Here is a 20,978-nt window from a genome sequence, read left to right on the forward strand (position 1 = left end):
AAATCTTGAAGAGTAGATACCTTTATTAAACACACATGTATCGAAGCAGACAATTTATGTCAAAACAAACAGAGAAATCATATATTGTCAACATTTAAGATCGGTTTTCACCTTTTAAAGGTTCACATCAGTTTTTGATTTATGAATACCTAGTCATTTAAAACCCAAATTCCACCTACACAAAGTCAACAAACCCCAAATGTTATGATTAAATTCAGATATCACTCCGCTTAATGTTAGAATATATATACATACAATGCATACATGTCATCACCCCACATTGAAAATGGACATTTTGAAGACAGGTGGCTACATTAAACCCCAACTCAGAATAACCGTTAAACTTATTTATGCAAGACGTTAAAAGGACCGGAAATGTTATCTCCGTTTTGGAAGTATTTTTTCATATATAAAACACAGAAGTGCATTTATCTGTGAATACATTATTTACATTAACTCAATCTTATCTCTTATATTTCTTTTGAACATTGCATGCTTTCATCCTCGACAATGAATATACGTTTGTTGCAAACTTGCTCAATCTGGTTTTTTTTTACTGCACCACCTCTCGACATGTGGAGCGTCATCAAGGTCAAAGAGTGCATTGGTTGTTCCATTTACAGTAACGAAATGGTCAACGATATGATATATTCTAGTACTTAAATCAAGCTTATATCTTTTTAAAAATACATTAAAACATAAATATAAATAATAAATGTCTTTCTTTGTTGTTTTATTGGGTGATGAAGGTAGGCTTAATTAGCAATACTTGCAAAAAAATTTGCGAACTCGTTACCGTGGGTTATGAATTTTTTCTGCAATACAAAAAAAGCATTTTATTGTTTAATTAACAGCAAAGTATTGTACTAAATCTCAAATACTGAGTATATATACAAATCATGAGAAGATATATATAATGTACATATGATATTGTTTGATACACATACATACACAAATTACACATGATACACATACATACATCATGATACACATACAACATAAAAATTATGATACACAGACATACACATGATATACATACATACACATACAGATCAATGATACACACATACATATATCATGATGCAGTATCATGAGAATATACATGAACACATTCCTTGGTACTGAATAAAAACTGTATGTGCATGCTAAATAAAATGAATTTGAAGTACAATGTATAGGTAATGTTTGCATGTCGTGTTGCACACAATATATGTGCACTGCAAAGCTTAAAATTAATATCCATGCAATATCAAAAATCAATACGACTGCACAATTCAAGACAGATATTGCATAATCTTCAGACTGACGAGTTTAATGCATGCGATACCATAATGTATGAAATGAGACTAAAGACTGCTTCATACACATGTCACATTAGAACATGTCATCCGGTACAAAGCTTCCATTAAAGAATTACCACAATTTCAATCTCCAATTTAAATCATGTTTATCATATTACAAAATAGACTTAACATAACGTTTATAGGACTGAATATTAGAGCAGTGTAATTGTTGTTTTGTGTATTTCAGATAAACACCATTTTAATAGACAGAGAACTCTGATTTCTATTAAGTAATGTTAACTTAAAACATGCAGAGACAAATGTGTGGGGGAGCACTGCAGAGTGAATCTTCCGTGAATAGACAAACCGGTGGATAGATGGATAGAAAAATTGAAAACAATTAAGCCTCATATTTAATGTTTACAACAAAACTGCATTGAACTAAAACTTTAATTAGGTAAAGACAAATAATCTTCACTACCCCTAAACATCATTTCTCCTCTGTCATAATTTACAAGCTTGAAGTGGGTGACATTTAAGCTATTTAACCTGGCCTCATTGTTTATAGAAATCAATCACAATTTGAACCTCACTATGACATCACTAGGTGGGAATGGTTGTATACACATAAGTTCACTATGACATCACTAGGTGGGAATGGTTGTATACACATAAGTTCACTATGACATCACTAGGTGGGAATGGTTGTATACACATAAGTTCACTATGACATCACTAGGTGGGAATGGTTGTATACACATAAGTTCACTATGACATCACTAGGTGGGAATGGTTGTATACACATAAGTTCACTATGACATCACTAGGTGGGAATGGTTGTATACACATAAGTTCACTATGACATCACTAGGTGGGAATGGTTGTATACACATAAGTTCACTATGACATCACTAGGTGGGAATGGTTGTATACACATAAGTTCACTATGACATCACTAGGTGGGAATGGTTGTATACACATAAGTTCACTATGACATCACTAGGTGGGAATGGTTGTATACACATAAGTTCACTATGACATCACTAGGTGGGAATGGTTGTATACACATAAGTTCACTATGACATCACTAGGTGGGAATGGTTGTATACACATAAGTTCAGTCTCTTTCAAATGTTGCTCACAAAAGGAATTCAGAATCTATGGAACCTAATAGATCATAGATTATATACTAATAACATTATAAATTCAACATTGATCAGAGAATGTTTCTTAATTACAATCTAATTATACCCCCCCCCCCCCCCCCCCCACCTTTCTATATACACACGCATGGAATTATTTGATTTTCATTCATTAAATGATTCACCATCCAAACTCCATCATTCATACCAGCCTGCAAGCTGGGACACTGCAGAGTCACAAGGCTTGGTCTCTTGTGATCAGAGGAGATACATTCTAAAGCAGAATGGGGTGGAGACACTTCTGGCTGTCTGTAATAACAGTGGCTCTGGTTGCCTCAGAAGTATTAAGTCTCTGGTTATCACTGACAGCATGCAACTGAAAGTTCTGATTATAGACATTTTCATATCAGAGAGGTATCATATATCCACAGAAAAAAACATCCTTGGTCTGTAATTTTAAAATCTGATGCATTACAGTAATGATGTGGGATTTAATTATGATAGATTTAAAAAAAAAAGATCTGACTCAACCTTAAGGAAATGAATATACAGATCGATGCATGTCTTATAACAGCCTTTCTGGGCCCCAGTAAAACTCAAAATTTATGTTTTTATTTCACTGTGATATATGAAACATCTTAATTGTCAAAAGCAATGTACAGTGATGTATAGGGACTGACTTAAGCATATAATACAACCCCCATGGTGGGTTATGAAATCGGCTAATCAAGTGTTTAAAAGTTACATCAATTGTTAAACATCTGTTGCAGCTAATACAAAAATTCCCAAGCTCTACTTTAAAAAGATATCCGTTGTTCTGGTTGACAGATCATTCCCTGTCTGAGATATATCACCAAACATTGAAATAGAAGAACAGCTGATTTTATCGTCAATGTCTCTATTCCCTTCCTTTGTGCTACCATTGGCTCTATAACAGTGTCACAAAACACACTCGACATCTTGCTATCTGAAGTTAACAGTGCAGCTTTAATCACCGATTGTATAGTTTGCATCATGCAGTCATTTGACATCCAGTACAGAAGAATAAACACTGGAGTTGTATTACAATACCATTATAATTTACATATTACTATATATATATATATATACATATATCTATGTTACACCTCGTACCTCAACATGAATGTCATCATGCTCGAGTGAATAAAATCCCAACAGCCATAATACCAACAAAATCACATTGTCAACATCACCAACATATGATTTAATCATACATGTTGTTATAAGGTTCCATTTGTAAAACTATGTCAAAACACACACACATGATATGACTTATATAAATCACAATACACATTATGATGATTTAGTTACAATTTAATACATGCATGCATGGGAAATAATTACAGCTCACAGTCACATAGACATTTATATAACAAAAACATTATACGCATACATTATCATGGTTATCAGACATGCATGTGCAATTCATTTATGCAAAGGGTATACATGTATCATAAATTTGATAAGCAGGATATAGGCAAGACAAATTGGTTCTAAACTAAGTACTAATTTGCTTTACCTAAAGGAAGTTTGGTATGTATCAGCATTAAATATCAAGTACATGTGAGAAACACATATTATGCAATAGTCAACTTGCTGAGAATTGCAATGAAATTGCATTGAAATCAAAAAGCCATGGGTTTGTTAACATTTTATGTGTTTTGAGATACACTTGGTACCAAATATAAACAACCCACATGATAAAACTGAGAAGTTGACTATAGTTTCCTTCAGAGCCAGAATACAGATTAAATCCCTATACACACTCACGCACAATTCAAAACTTTGCTAGTGAGGTCACACACTTTTAAGAAGTGTTACATGGACTCTGCAAACACCCTAGTGGAGCATTTCTATTATCCAAACCACAGAAATAAATTCCTGAGATTCTAAACTGCCAAGTCAAAAGGTTCCAAATAAAACACCTGCTGATAAAGGCACAATGGTATGTTATAATGTACACAAAGTGCTTTAAATTACAGATGTAGTTTAGGAAGAATTGAAATAATACATTTATCACACAAAAGACAGAGTAATGACTTGAGACAGAATAGTTCATGTATCAAATTCCCAGCGTCCTGCTGAACATGTCCAGGGTTGGTTATGGATCAATTGTCTTTCACAGTCTTCAATGAATTGTACAAGCACAAATGAGCCATGATATGAGAGAAATCAGGAATTATTTTCAATTGTGTATTCACTTTTTTGGGAAGGTTGATTGATTCAATTTGATTTAATTTGTAGTAATTAAACTCATTAAGATGACTTTCCTACTTTTCACCACCATTATATAAGTTCTACATTGCCAAGTGTTAATATTGATACTGACATATATATATATTAAGTATATATAAAATAAGTACTACACCAATAGAAAGCTGAATAGTTTAAGGTGGCTCGTTACTCTAAAATTTTATTCAATGGCTCATTTAAGCATCTCTTATGAAAAATGACTTCACCTGCATCAAAAGATCGAGTGAAACAAGTTAAAATCAATCATTTCATGAATTTTCTGTAATTTTTTCCAGAATGATTAAAGAGGTGTTTTGTTTGCAATTATGAGGAAAACAAGAGATGTTTGTAAAACACATCCCCCCCCCAATGGTGCATAATTGAAAGGGTTATACACACACATCATTTAATTGATAGCAGCATCATCAATTCAAAATATTAAGCAGACAATATCTTCCTATGTCAAGTGTGGATTGACCATGTGATGTAAAAATCAACAGGGGTCATCTACTCCTTATGGTGTACCAGTGTACCAAGTTTGGTGTCAATTAAGCAAATAATTGTTAAAATATAGGAGACAATATGTTAGTACATGTATGTCCAGTTTAACCCTTGACCTTAAGATGTACCAGTGTACCAATTTAAGTTTGATGTCTGTCCAGCAAAGGGTTCTCAAAATATTGACGGACCATATATTCCTTTGTCCAGTTTGACCTTTGACCATGTGACCTCAAAATCAATAGGGTCATCTACTCCATAGGATATACCAGTGTACCAAGTTTGACATAGAGTACTGTCAAGCAAAGGGTTCTCAAGACATTGAGCAGACAGTATATTCCTAAGTCCAGAGTAGATTGACCCTGACTTCTGACCTGAAAAACAAGAGGGGTCCTCTTCCAATCATCATCAACCCACATATGAAATATCATTATGATCAAGTGAATGGTTATCAAGATATTGAGCGGACATGTTGGTCTACCGACCAACCGACAGGCACAAAGCAATATTCCCCTCTTCTTTGAAGGGGGCATATATATAAATCTATGAAAACACTGATCCAATAGAAATTAAAAAAAAAAATCCTAACATTCAGACCAAGACTTTCCAAATATATTCCTTTGCACAGCTGTGCTGTCTACTGCAGACCACTTCATAAGATTATTATATACACATATTTTAATTGTGGTCAGTTAATATGGCTCAGCCAATGATATCCAATTAAAGACTTGTGGTCAACCAGTGCAGAATAATAAATCCATTAACTATGTCAAATGAGGTCATTTTAAATTTACAGTCTCACAATGTAGCTTCTGGATAAATCTGTAGATTTAACCAGTGTAAACATGAATAATAGATGTACAAAACTCAGAAAAGGAATTAGTATGAGTAAACAAGTTGATAAGCAGCCCCCATCCAAACTTTTCTGTCTAAAATTTTAATCAGTTTTTCTCCAGGAATAACCTTTCAATGAATCCTCTATCAGCTTGTGGAGCAGTCATTGTACACAATGATAAATTGTGGTGCCTTAGTGGACAGCTTTGCTGAACCTAGATTGTGGTTTCAATCTGAGCTTATATCGTAGATGTGTCAAATATATACACACCAAAAAATAGTTAATGACTGCTCTTTAGCCAATTGATCCAGTGGAAATCTGGGTTAGAAAAGGTCCTGAGTACCCTTTCTTGTCATAAGAAGAGACTAAATGGAGTGGTCCTTGAATGAGACTGCAAAAACCGAGGCCTCGTGTCACAGCAGGTGTGGAACAATAAAGATCCCTCCCTGCTCGAAGGTCATAAGCGCCAAACATAGGCCTAATTTTGCAGCCCTTCATCAGCAATCGTGCATGATGTCTCCACATGAGTGAAAGATTCTCGAGATAGACATTAACCAATGCACAACCAGCCAACCTTTGCCAGTTGATTGGTATTCAAAAAAATTGTGAGAGTTGCGGGTCTTTTGGATGAGATCTTCAAAAATAAAAACTAAGGTCCCTAATTAGCAGGATAAAGAATCCTCGCTGTCACATGCACCACCCCAAAGGCCATGTGTATATATCTAAATCTTTGGTCCTTCACCTGAAACTGGTGACATTTCAAAACGAGAGTCAAGTTATAGAAGGGACTGACGTAAAACAACATACGTACACCACGACAATGTCCTTTCTGTATCTACATGTCCTGTAGTGTTAATCATGCTCAATACTACATCCCAAGTGTCACAACTTAAAAATCATGCTCAATACAACGTCCCCTGGGCACAAAGCACTGATTTACAGCATTGCTTTTATCCCTTGGCCTGGCCCCAGGAATCAATATACATAGATCTCATCATCTGTGTACTTATTAATCAGATCACAGAACTTACAAATCACCATCTAGTCTACACAAGCTCAAGTTTTTCAATCATTAATCTAAAACTTTTAAAACTTAAAACAAGATCTACAGTACAATGCAAGTTAATATAAGGTTAATATAAGGTTTCTTTTTTATATGACACAAATAAATAAACAAATTATAATATATAGTAAAAGCAATTAAACTTCATTATGCTATCAATTAATTGCTTTTGTATTAGTCAGGTCTAATGATCCAATGTCTTTAGCAAAGATGATAAAATAAATATCATTGATACATTCTTCATTATTAATAATATCATTTTATCAACTCGATGATTTCAAATTTACCTAAAAACTGTTCAACATAATTATTATCTAATCTAAGATTTGCAAGCAGCAGCAAATAAATACAAAGTATAACATGTTCATTCATAAATTTTATACAAGATTCCAAGTGGCACTGCATGCACGGAGAAGAATTAAGAAGTTTTTATAATCTGCCATAACCCTATACACACAACAATGAACATGCATAGAAAGAAAGGATTTCAAAACAAACAATTTTTCTGTTCAAGAGGATGAGCGGTAATCTGCTTAGGTAACATTTTTTTTGGCTGGTGAATTCAATGAGACAGTCTGTAATCCAGTTAAGATTACGACCCCATGAATGCAATGTTGTTCAATCCCCAATAATTCTTAACGGAATAGATTTAAACTAAACATTTTTGTTCATAGCACAAATACACAGACTCTTTGGTACTAACACATTCAAGTTATTCATGCTATATATAGATGCTGTACTCAGGCAGTACCTATCAATCACTTAACTAAATGCAGTACACCTGCAGTGTCCAAGTACTTAATCAATGTCCAGGTCTTTGTATACATATGCAAATCAGTGCTCTACACACAAGACAGGACCCTGCTACTTTTATAAACATGTGGTATAATAGAGCAATCACCCTGGCAAAATATCCCATTTGAGTCCATGAATTCCACAGAATCCCAACTGCTAATAACACAGGGATTTCATTGCCTCTGTCATAGTCATCCCACCAGTCATAATGATTGAATTCACGCATGCAAGACTCAGAAAATTTATTTTTCTTTGCAGCCAGGGCTCGAAATTAATATATGCCTGTCAGTCTCTCTAGCGGAGACGCTAGAGAGACTGATATTTGTTTTAGTTAGTCTGATGGGACTGCATGGTAAATTTTCTAAAATGTCATTTTGAAAAAGTTACTTATAAATCTAATCTTAACACACCCTTGGCTTTCCTCTGTAGACATCAGACAAACCTGATTAGTGTTGCAAATATTGTCAGAGGAATATAGAGTTAAATCTCATTTTTTTATTTGAATGATATTAACGAAATTATGTTTAATTACTTCCGGAAAACCCTGGTGGACTGGTAAATTTTTCTGCGGACTTGTTGAAAATAAACCCCATCAGTCCCCGCTGGGCTGTATAAGTTACAGTGTTCTGGGTAATGCAGTAGGTGTATTTTCACTGTTTCATATATTTCTTCATATTAAGCAGACTTGTGTATTATGAAGATGTTAAATCTTCAAACTTTAAATAAGTTAATGGAAGTTGAGGGGGAAAATGTTACACTGAAAGATAACTTTAATGTGCAAGTTATCAACTGAATCTTATTTGTAGCTTAACATGTGCTATACTTGCAGGATTTTCCCAATATGTATAGATCTAATAAAAAGGATGTCCATCACTGCCGTTCAACAAAGAAATTAACATAATATACAACATTAACACCATCAGTGTATGCATGCACTACAAAGTAAAAAAAACCAAACTACATGTCATCTTGATTGTAAGAGACTCAGATCATTGCAGTTCATAAACAAGTTCAAGCAGAAAAAAATTACAAATGCCATTTAGGTATTGGACACAAACTACAAGTGTCTCTGGTCTGAGTGGTCTCAAATAAATATCAAGACAAACCTGCATAAATGAACAAATAATTACAAATATCGGGAAAATTGATCTCTCAAACATACATTGATTTACAAATAAAGGCTGCCATTCACCACACATGTAAGAAAATCTGCAAGTGTGTTGACAAAAGATAGATCTAAGTGATCATTTCAATACGTATAGGCCGAGAACTGGCAAATCGTCAATTTCAATGCATATAGGCCTACTTACATGAATCTCTGTCGTGAAGTCAGTGCCATCCAGCAGCATGACCGTGCACTGAACAACATTCTTCCTCCTCACCGGGTGCCCTCCGTGGTCTGTGTGATCCGATTTTACCCCTCTCCCTGTTCGTCGCCGACTGAGAAACCGAAAGAATTTTGACATTTTTGAGGACGAATGTCAATCGCCGTGTCAGGAATGTAATTTCACACATACGCCATCATCTTCTTATTTTCCTTTCATAATAAAATCCCCAATATACGCTGAAAGTGGACAGATATAATCTGATATTTACTTATCTGCCTCTGATTTCTGTCCTTCCTGTTAAAACTCCGATCAGCGGCGGAATCGATCGATCACCTTCGGAGACTTCCGGTTTGATAAAAAAAATGTTATAAACTTACTTTCGGATATAATTGGAAAACTATCAGCTTAAAAATAAATAAATAAATAGAAATACGAAAGCCTTGTGAGTATGAAAGCGTATATTTGCCCATTTACTTGCTGTTTTATATTTTGACAATTGTAAATATGTAATTATTTCCATTAAAAGTTGAAACGACAGTTTTCGTACCGTTGGTAATTTGAGTCGTCTATTTTGACATCAAAATATATTTTTAAAGTGTTCGACTAAGAACAGCTAGTGCCTCGGTCATCATGTGATTTTTTCCCCTTTTCCAGCAGCCAAGAGTAGTAGTTTGCCTATATGGATCGTGTCTTAGTAGCTTAGTAGTTAGAGCACCTCACTAGTTATGCAGGGGTCCAGCCATATATTTTCTCCTTTCCTATAGATATGTACATTTGGTGCTATTGACCATCTCTGGACTTCAGATGAAAGTCCTGCCGTGGGCAAAATAATCTGGGTTGTGCATCTTCGAAGGAGAGAAGTGGTTAGAGCACCGTGGCTTACTAGTATTGCGGGGTCCTGGGTACGATTCCTTATCTAGTCCAAAAATTTCTCCTTTCCTTTATTTTACATTTGGTGCCGTTGAATGAATTTCGGGTAATTTAAGTCATGTCCAATCTCCCACGCAGCGAATGTCCGGATATCGAGCAAAGTGAGAGGTTTGATTTTAATCAGACTGAGTCATGTCGGGGTGAAATAGGACTATCTAGTTAGGAATGAATGGACCGTGGATATCGGCCTGGGTAGCTCAATGGTTATCTAGAGCACCTGACCTGACTAGTAATTAGCATAGGGGGTCCCGGGCTCCATTCCCAGTCCAGTCATATATTTTCTCCTCTCCTATATTACACATGTAAAAACGACAGATATTGAATCATGGATTACTAACCAATGGATTTATAAATGTACTTAACCATTGGATATTAAGCCCTAGAGCTAGATTTACTTTCAGCAACAGAAATTTGACCAGAGAATAATGAACTTCGCCAAGTCCATAAAGACAATTTAATGAGAAAGCCATCACGAAATTACTGCAAGGTCTACACGTTGAAATTGTCAAAACGATAACACTATTGCATCAAATAGTGAGAAAAAGGCAGGTACATTTTGTATGGCAATCATTGTCAAAATCATTGTCGAGTTTAATTAGTTTGCTTTGATTGATTAACCATGTTGACCCTGATTTGTATTTGCTTATGAGGTGCCTCAATTCCTTGGCCATAGTTAGGTTTGTTTTCGATTTAAAAACGGAACATGCATTAATTGAATTGATATAGCATTAATTCTTCGGCTGAATTGATGCGCGCTTTAATTGAATTAATGATCTCTTAAAATGAATTAATGATATCAACATATTGAATTGATGCGCGCTACAATTCAAATGAAGAGAGCAATAATTGATATAATGTGCGCATTAAATCAATTGATGAGAGCAATAATTGAATTGAATTGATGCGCGCATTAATTCATTTCATGAGAACAATAATTGATATAATGCTCCTTTCAATTAAATTAATGATATCTTCAATTCATTTGAAGAGAGCAATACTTCTTTTAAAGAGAGCAACTATCATATAATTAAAGATGTCTTCAATTCAACATATTCACAATTGAATTAATGATATCTTTAATTGAATTGTTGCTCTCTTTAAAAGAATTGATGCGCGCATTAATTCCTTATACAAAAGCATTGTAAATGATTTAAAGATATCTTCAATTAAAGAGATCATCAAATTATTTATACCGAGCTCTAAATTAATTATTGCGAGCAATATTTCTACTAAGTTGATGCTCTCATCAAATGAATTGAAGAGAGCAATAATTGAATTAATGCGCTCATCAAATCTATTATTGCTCTCATTAATTGAATTAATGCGCGCATCAATTGAATTGAAGAGAGCAATAATTGAATTAATTCGCGCATTAAATCAATTATTGCACTCATTAATTCAATTGATGTGCGCATTAATTCAATTGATGAGAGCAATAATTGAATTGAAACGTGCATTAATTCATTTGATGAGAGCAATAATTGATTTAATGTGCGCATTAATTCAATTAAAGAGAGCAATAATTGAATTGATGATATCTTCAAATAATTGAAGATATCTTCAATTATTTGAGTTTATGTTAATTTGTCACTCCATAAGGTTCGCTTTATGCAAACTATAGTAATATGGATCGATTAATATCAGGTTTCAAATATCTGACAAATTGTGTCTCCTTTGGATTACAAATTTCAAACTTTCTGGTCTTTACACTGTAACTAGGAAGAAAACATTTCTTCATCGGAGTTAATTTAATAAAGTTTATAAAAATCAGTGCATGACAAAGAAACAAGACCCCCTAGATAGAATGATCTTACAGAAACAAATCACAAGACAGAAAACGCTAAATTAATTAATTAGAATAATTATTAATCAATATGCATGTCTTTTATCATAAATGTGAACTATAGGATATTTCTATAGACGCTATAACAACATAATACTGAATTTATCATGAAATACATAAGTATGGTTTTCCTTGCTTCAAAATTTGCAAGAGTTATATCTCTTTTGACGAAAGTGCAGGAAATTATAAAATGTCAGTCACTGCTTTGATAGGACACCACCCTCGACATTATATCAAGATATCTTTACTGGCTGTGTGAACTTTTTTTAATTGATTAAATATCCGTTTTTATTACATTGCTGTGCGGTAAGAATATGACAGGATCTACTGTTCAACAATATATGGCGAACTACGTGAGATAACCGTTGTTCCACTATAAAGTGGCGGGCACGCCCCCTCCCCCCTTAAGGTAAATCGTGGTCTCTTGTTTAGAAAAATGTAAACGGTAAAGAAGCAATAATTTCTTCCACCTTCGGAAAAAATAAATGACAAAATCTTTTGATTTTTTAAATTAATTCTATTGGAAGAACTTACATTCTTTTCAAAACCCCTTAAATTGTGCGTCATTTTATTATTTTCACCTTCTTAAAAATGATAGAAAATAGTAAAAATGACTATGTAGTGACTCGGAAATTTATCCCGGATTGGTTTATATTTTATTGTACCTTTGTTGTTTCCCGAGCACGACATCATCGGACAATTCATGAAGTGCATTTTTTCTATGTTGAATTTGGTGTTTGTGCCCCCTAAAGAGTGAGTACATTTAGTCTTAACCTTTATTTTTTTATGTTTAGATAGTTATTGATCTGTGCTACATAAGTCTGAATTGTGCAATTTGTTTATTTTGTGCATTTTCTAAACTGTTTATCTTCGGACCTATAGTGTAACAATTTGCTTGAAACGTTTGTATACAATTTCATGTGAGCGAGTATTTGTGTGTTGAATTATTATATTGTATTTGTGCTATATCTTTGTGTATTTGTGCTTTTAGTTTTCCACCCTTGGGAAGATGAGGTTTATGGAGCAATAAATTGTTGTGCATTTGCAAGAAGTGTCAATTCATTTACAAGCATCACTCATCTTCGTTATGGCTCACTTTGATCTCGGATTTAGACGTGACAGAAGTCTCTCTGAATTGGGAACCTTACAGTATGAAGAAACTGTCGAGGCATTCCATCACAAGCTCTCAAAGGTGAAAACTGATATTGAAAACATCTGTGATTATGTTGTGAAGAACCCAATAGGCTTGGGAAACGTTGACAAAACTATACAGAAAATTAATCAACATTCAAATGACTATAAGACATTGTGTGATAAGTTTATGTCATACCTAGAAAGTCAAAGAACTTCAGAAAGTGCTGAAGAAAGTGAAAAACAAAGACAATGTATGGAAGCTTTACTGTTAAAAATAAACAAGAAATTATTAAATGGACACGCGTGTGGCGTTAAAACACAATGTCGTATCTGCAAGAAACTCGTCACCACTCCATATCTCTGCTTCGTTCAAATGAAATCCAAGCCCAAATGCAACAAGGAATTGAAAATGTACATCTATTACGATTTTGAATGTACACAGGAAAATGGAATTCACACCCATAATCTCTGCATGGCCGAACGCGTATGTCAACATTGCGACAGTTTAGACATCAACACACGCTGTGAACACTGTCAAGTGTTTGGATCGCAACGCCGCTTCGTATTTCAAGGCCCAGACACCTTAAAGCAGTTTATGGACTGGTTATTACAATCCGAGACGGCCGAGAAGGGTAATGTGACCTTCAAACACGATGAAACTACCGCGTCCTCCCACCCCGAGGTCTGTATCATCCCGTGCTACCCTACAAGACAGGAGGAAAATTACTCTTCCCCTTATGCCGAACGTGCGCCGAACATCGCCACTTAGGACCCAACGATCGATGCAGTCACACCGATTCAAAACGCAGTCTGACCGGAACCTGGGTAACCGTAGAAGTACACAAAGCTCTAGATCTCGGCTATCGGCTCGAGCGCATCCACGAAGTCTGGCATTTTGAAAAGACCAGCCAGGATTTGTGTCGATCTTACATCGACACTTTCCTGAAGATCAAACAAGAAGCTTCCGGATTTCCCGATGAATGTCAAATGCCCGAACAGAAACTAGAATACATCAGTGAGATCCAGCACCGGGAAGGCATCTTCATGAACCTAATAGATATTGAGAAAAACCCCGTCCGTAGAACCATTGCCAAACTCTTTTTAAATTGTCTCTGGGGAAAATTTGCACAACGATTACAGTTACCACAAACACAGTATTTAACCGAAGAAGAATTACAGAGAAAAAATACAAGATGCCACTCTAGAAATCAAAGGAGTCGAGCTGCTGGAAAATCAAGATCACCCCAAAACCAACATGATGCTGATCAATTATCAGGAAAAAGAATTTTTAGAAGACTGTCCTCTTGGCAATGTGGTGTTAGCGTGTTTTACCACGGCACACGCTCGTTTACATCTCTACGAGACTCTAGAGCCTTTGGGGTATCGCGTTCTCTACTTCGATACCGACAGCATCATTTACCAACACGATGAGAGTCGGTTCAACCCCACCATCATCAACAGTTTAGGAGGTTGGACCGATGAATTGAGTGGTGACCGCATCGTCAAATACATGTCGGGAGGACCAAAAAATTACGCGTACGAGACACAGGGTAGAAAATCAATGTGTAAAGTCAAAGGACTGACGCTCAATTATCGAGCTTCCAGGATCGTTTCCCTCACCACCTTAGAAAAAATGTTGAAAGGGGAGGAAAAAGAAGTCAACGTGCGTTACCCGCACTTTATTCAAAGAACATGACATCACAATGGTCGCACCATCCCCTTAGTAAAGAAATACCGCGTGGTGTACGACAAGCGACAGCGGGTTCACCATTACAACACTCTCCCTTACGGGTATTTAAAGGAATTACATCTGCGGGAAAACTTCAGTAAATATGGATCACTACGACATACCAGCATACCGGGTTATGCCCGATTATTCGATCGTTTAGAGTCATTTAAAGCAGCACCCGATGTCTTACAGAAATTATTACCAGCAATTGCTAAAGCGGGATTCTTTTACAGAGGAACGGAAGATTGTTTTCACTGTTCGGTGTCGATGGTGGAATGGGAGAACGGGGTCTCTCCTTGGACAGAACACGCGTATTGGAGTCCTCATTGTGCTTAATTGGTGTGCAATAAAAGTGTAAAATGGGTATGACAAGCTTTCAACGCCAAAGCCAGACTTACCGAGAGTGGTCGAGATTGGGGGGACTTACCAGGAATCCCGCGTGTACTCAGAAATGTCATGTTTGTTTAGACCGTGAACTGAGAATTGCATTTTTACCTTGTGGACATCTATACTGTTGTGCCATGTGGTGTGGGACGTTCACACTGTCCTGTTTGAGGACAATCTGTGGACGAAACTGCACGCGTTTTTACTTGTTGAAGAAACTGTATATTTAAACTTGTAAATAAATTGAAGTTTTTTACCTGTAGATAAATATGTATGATACTCTAGAACTCGTGTCATTTATCAAAATGATTGGGTCAAATGCTGTCTGACGTGTTTCATACCGATTAAGCCGTTCTTGGCACACTGATTTTGACTGTGTATAACTCCGTTTACCTGATCAGGATATAGGGCTAACGGCGAGTGTGACCGGTCAACAGGGGATGCTTACTCCTCCTAGGCACCTGATCTCACCTCTGGTGTGTCCAGGGGTCCGTGTTTGCCCATCTATCTATTTGTGTTGCTTATAGGAGTTATGAGATTGATCACTGTTCGTTATCTTCACCTTGCATGTATACCTACGAGACACTAGGGCCGTTTCAATTGAAACACGAATTTACTATGGTAGTAGCAGGTCCTTCCAAATCAGGTAAAACGGAATTTGTGAAACAATTGCTACAAAATACACAATGGATTTCAACCCCCACCTGAAAAAATAGTCTGGTGTTACCGAGAATGGAAACCGGCTTACGAATCATTACAAGAGTCAGTGACATTCATTCATTCACAATATTCCCTTAGACGACGAGCAATTAGTCGCCGATTTCGGCACTCGTCATTTACTGATTTTTGATGATATGATGGGGGGGGGGGGGGAGACCATAGAATCCATTGTGGATTGGTTTACGCGCAAAGCGCACCATCGCAATAACAGTGTCATCTACATCACGCAAAATCTCTTCGATCGAGCCGTGCAACATCGGACCATCAGTCTGAATGCCCATTATCTCGTATTGTTTAAAAATCCTAGAGATAAGTCTCAGATCGGGGTGTTAAGTCGGCAATTACAAATGCCTCATTTACCATCGGTCTATGATGAAGCCACCCGTATTCCTCACGGGTATTTACTGGTAGATTTAAGTCCTCAGACCCCCGAGGAATTGAGATTAAGAAGTCAACTCTTTGCCACGTTAGCCGTGTACATGCCTCCGAGAGTATAAATAATGACTCCTCGTGAGTAACCATTTCATTTCATTGTAACCTATCATCATGGGTAGACCATCACCAAAGAGTAAATTAGTGAAAACGTTACGCCGTTTACAGCGGGAACTGGATCCCGTGCAACGGGCCCATCTCATCGAATTAGGGCGTAAAGCCTTACTCAATTGGTTTGCCATGGGGGTAAAAATTTATTGCAAAGGGTCTTACCCGTGAATAAACTCACGGAGCGGTTCATTCGAACACATCGTCACGACCCGAGTGTCATTGCCGATAAGCATGCCAATGAGGAAGATCGTAAAAATGCCATTTTGAAACGGGGTGGGGCCGGGTTCTTGGGAGGGACCATCATACGTCATTTGTTCAAGTGGGGAAAGACTCAAAAACGTAAAAGACGTCCCCGTAGTGTGGTGAGAGTAGTTAAGCAAAAGAAAAAACGCGTGTTACCCGCTTCCCTCTTGAAACTCGCTAAGAAAAGAAAAAAGAAAGTTCCCAAGAAATCCCCCAAGAGAGTCCCTAAACTCATCATTCACTGCAAGACCCCCGGTCCTAAAGCCACCGTCCTACCGCCTCATCTCTTACGTTTTGCTAAATTTCCTCAGAAGAAGAAGACCCCTAAATTCATCGTGAAGATACCGTTTTCGAAATATATGACACCTCAAAACACCCCGCCCAAGAGAACCAAGACTTTAGCGGAATTGAAACAATGAATAGGGGCAAAGAAAATGGAGCGAGCCATGAGTGGGCCCATAGGAAGTTCTAGAACCAGTGATACCGCCTTACCCAGCTTTAGCGAAGCGTTTGGGGGAATGGCACGTTTTACTCCCTTCACCACATCTACCCCTAAGCAGAAATATAAATGTCGATATTGCCCCCTGTAATACAATTTGAAAAGTAGTCGCGGTCGTCACGTTTCAACCCCTCACCCTAGCGATTAACAGTATAAAAAGGTGACAAAGTGTGCGCACACCTTCATTATTTCACCATGGCTCATACGAAGAGGTGTGAATCCCGACTAAGACCTCATTTACCTCTCTTACAGACTCTGGGCACCCCTCATTATTCCTCAAAATTAAAGAGGGAGGTGTTAAAACATTGTTCCAATGACTGCATTTTTAAAGATTTGCGAGATCCTGTACAATATATTAAAAGGGGTGATTCCTCTCACCCCTACTCAGAAGCGACAACTAGCTCCTAAGAAACACATATTGAGACGGCTAGTACAGCGACAACCCCTGAAAAAACGCCGAACGTTACTCATCAATCAGAAAGGTGGCTTAGCTTCATTTGGTTGTAGTAAAATTTGCAACAAATCAGGAGTCGTAAAATGGTATTAGTCCCCGAAGCCATGTTTAATGAATTGTAAGGAAAATTACCTAAGCCTCCCGAATTTCAATCGGCCGTGGGGTTACGCAGAGAATTAGATGACATCGAACATCGAGATGATTTAACCGAGGGAGAAAAAATAGCTCTGTACGGCCATCAACTTCATCGTTATCGACAATATTTACAATAAGCTCGACAACAGAATCCTTCTAAACTACCCACACCAACCCCTCCGGTGGTAGCACCTCCCCCACCTGTAGAGGTAGCAGCAGCGGCAGATACCGATGCATTAGAAGAACAGATTATTAAAAGTGTCAGTAAACCAGGTCAAAAGAAAGCGGGTTTATTACTCGATCATCTCAAGAAATCCAAAGTTTTAACTTGGAATGAAGAAGGAGAAATCAGTTATAGAGGACACACCGTTCCCGATTCTAATATCGTGGATTTAACTAGCGAATCCCAGCGACAAACACCTTTGAAACATCGTGAACCACCTGCGGGATTACAGCAATTTGCCCAAGCCTTAAAAGAAACGAATGCCCCATAAGAATACGTGACCTATCTCGATGTTATAAAAGCAATGGAGAGGCCGGGAAAAATCAGTACTCCTAAACCTATAGATGAAGATGAGAGCGGCTTTCAAGAAATCTCGGGTGTTGACCAGTCTTTCTATGAAACTCCCAAACGAATGATGACCCCCAAACATACCAAGGGGTCCAAGAAAAAGACATCACATGAACTAGGACAATGGTTAACTCTAACATGAAAAAATCCACGGAACAGATCTTACAGCGACTTTATTACGATCCTAAGACAGGGTATGGTGGAGTGCAATCTTTGTATCGTCAAGTGCGTAAATTAGGTCACAAGATTACACTTTCTAACATTCGAGAATGGGTCAAAGAACAAGATACGCATACCTTACACAAACCCATACGTCGCAAATTTAAGAGACAACAGACCCGAGTGACCGATATAGACGAGCAATGTCAGTTAGATTTAGCCGACGTGTCGAACTTGAAAAAATACAATGATGGGTATACGTTTTTATTGTGTGTCATCGACGTGTTGTCTAAATATACGTGGGTGGTGCCTTTAAAACAGAAAACGGGGAAAGAAATGATACGAGGGCTCTGAAAGATTTTTCGAGACGGACGACGCCCCGTCCGCATTCAATCGGATCAAGGGAGAGAATTTACGAATAAAGAATTTCTTCAAGCCTTAAAAACCATTCATTTCTTTACCACACGTAATGCCGAAACCAAAGCCAGTATCGTGGAGCGCTGTTAACGCACACTAAAAGCACGTATGTGGCGTTATTTTACACGCCATAAAACACGGCGGTATGTGGATGTCTTGCCCGATCTGGTACACGGATACAATCACACGTATCATCGCAGTAACCAGAGAGCTCCTGTTCAAGTCAATGCCACAAATGTATTGAAGGTCTGGAAAACCTTGTACGGAAAACAGACTACAACTACCTCGGCATTACAAGTGGGAGATCGCGTACGCATCAGTAAAGCCAAACGCACATTTGATAAGGGGTATTTACCGAACTCGACCACCAAATTGTTCACCATATCCAGAAAAGTTCCGGGGCGAAACGTATACCGAATTAAAGACGACCACGGAGAAGAATTAGAAGGGACGTTTTACCCCCCAAGAATTACGAACAGTGATTAAAAAAGACGATGTGTACAAAGTGGAGGAGATCTTAGGGTATAAAAAGCGCCGTGTGGGGAAAAAAGTCATTTCAAAAGTCTAAGTGAAGTGGAAAGGATATCCCTCTAGTTTCAACTCATGGATTCCGCAAGCGGATCTCATTTTACCTTGACACAGCAATGGAAATTCTTGGGAGAAAAAGTTCCTTGAGTAGAAATTGTGTATTTCGCACAATTATTCCTGTGTTTAACGATCATCATCACTTACGAGATCCGAATCGAGATTTTTGGATGGTTACCTTGAGTTCTCTCGTGGGATACATCATGCCTAGCCCTCAGATGAATTTCACCAGTATAAAAGAGGAATGAGCTTCTCAAAACTCATCAGTTCAACATGGGTAAAACACAGTACGCCTGGAACCAGACGGGGAAGAAAAGCGCATGCTTTTCTGATAAGATGTGTTTGATGCATTGTAACCAACATAAAGTGTCCCAGGAACCCGTGTACTTGTACACACGTATACTGGTAGTTTATGGATCGTCCCCCTTTATCGTGAAGACCAAGTATCAAGATTTCTGTTGGAAAGTGAAAGCTTACAATACATTTCAACAACACGAATCGGAATGGACTTTAATTAAAAGTCCCTGGTTTGACAACGTGAAGGAGTGTCTCCGAGATTTTAAAGGCATGAAGGGGTATGATGTGGCCGATTGTTGGGGGACTCAACACTATCTGATGATGCGACGCCGATTAGTCGAGAGACGAACACAAAAGTTGCAAGAATCCTTCCTACAATCGTTGAGTCGCGGTGGTGGCCGCGATCAAGAAGAATGACTTTGTAATTTTTGAAATGTTTAATAAAAATATAAAAAAATGTTTTTGGTCTTACAAATATAAATACAACAGACGGTGAGTCATGGTCATCATTTGAGTCATCATGGCTGGACGAGAAGGGTTTTACTTAACGCTCCCTAGTGATGGGTCTATGGAATCCTTTCCGAACAATACAGCCGCTCAATTCAAAATCTTATTACCCCAATCCATGGATTTGACGGACGGGGAATGGGAAGGTTTAACCGAAATGATGTTTCCCAATGCTTTGAAAAACATCCTAAAGGAAGAGGCTTATTTTGATATCCTCGTCCCCGAAGAGTACCTCAAACACCTTAAAAACCCCGATATATTCAAATGGGGACGATTTCGAATGGAAAAAGTCAAGCTGCTTCCCTTCAGTCAATGCCCCGTACTAATCGAATGGTGCTGTACTCTCTGGTTTCCGCTCACCATTATCAGTGAGAAGATGGGTATCGTCCGAATTCACTTTAGACCCGGAGATTACGTTCATACCGCGGCGTTAATCGGCGAAATCAACTAAGAACTGGCAAGAAGTATGAAAAAGATATAGAAAACGATGGGTACCCCCAAAGAAGAGAGTTTCATGAAATTAGTTTATTTCGAAAAATACGAGCAAGTCATGTATCAGTTTAAAGGGAAAACACTCAGAAAAAAACCCTTGTGCGTTCGTTTCCCCCTATCCTTAGCTTATAAGCTCGGT

The 20,978-nt window shown here is 37.4% G+C and overlaps 2 protein-coding genes across 2 annotated transcripts in view; one reads left to right on the plus strand and one right to left on the minus strand.

Moving 5' to 3' along the window:
• The window catches only part of LOC125665933 (band 4.1-like protein 5), a 33,262-nt gene extending 23,728 nt beyond the window's left edge, over nt 1-9,534 (minus strand). Inside the window, 1 exon segment of the mRNA XM_056151215.1 lies at nt 9,180-9,534. Coding sequence (XP_056007190.1) covers nt 9,180-9,335 — 156 coding nt within the window. The 5' untranslated portion in view covers nt 9,336-9,534.
• Nucleotides 9,535-12,648: 3,114 nt separating this feature from the next.
• On the plus strand, nt 12,649-15,487 carry LOC130050759 (uncharacterized). Its single transcript, XM_056151211.1, has 2 exons — nt 12,649-12,723; nt 12,962-15,487. Exon 2 carries the CDS (start codon nt 13,058-13,060, stop codon nt 13,871-13,873), a length of 816 nt encoding a protein of 271 aa, XP_056007186.1. The 5' UTR covers nt 12,649-12,723; nt 12,962-13,057; the 3' UTR covers nt 13,874-15,487.
• The last annotated feature ends 5,491 nt before the right edge of the window (nt 15,488-20,978 follow it).

This window comes from Ostrea edulis, chromosome 10 (genome assembly GCF_947568905.1).
Source record: "Ostrea edulis chromosome 10, xbOstEdul1.1, whole genome shotgun sequence".
Lineage (NCBI taxonomy): Eukaryota > Metazoa > Mollusca > Bivalvia > Ostreida > Ostreidae > Ostrea > Ostrea edulis.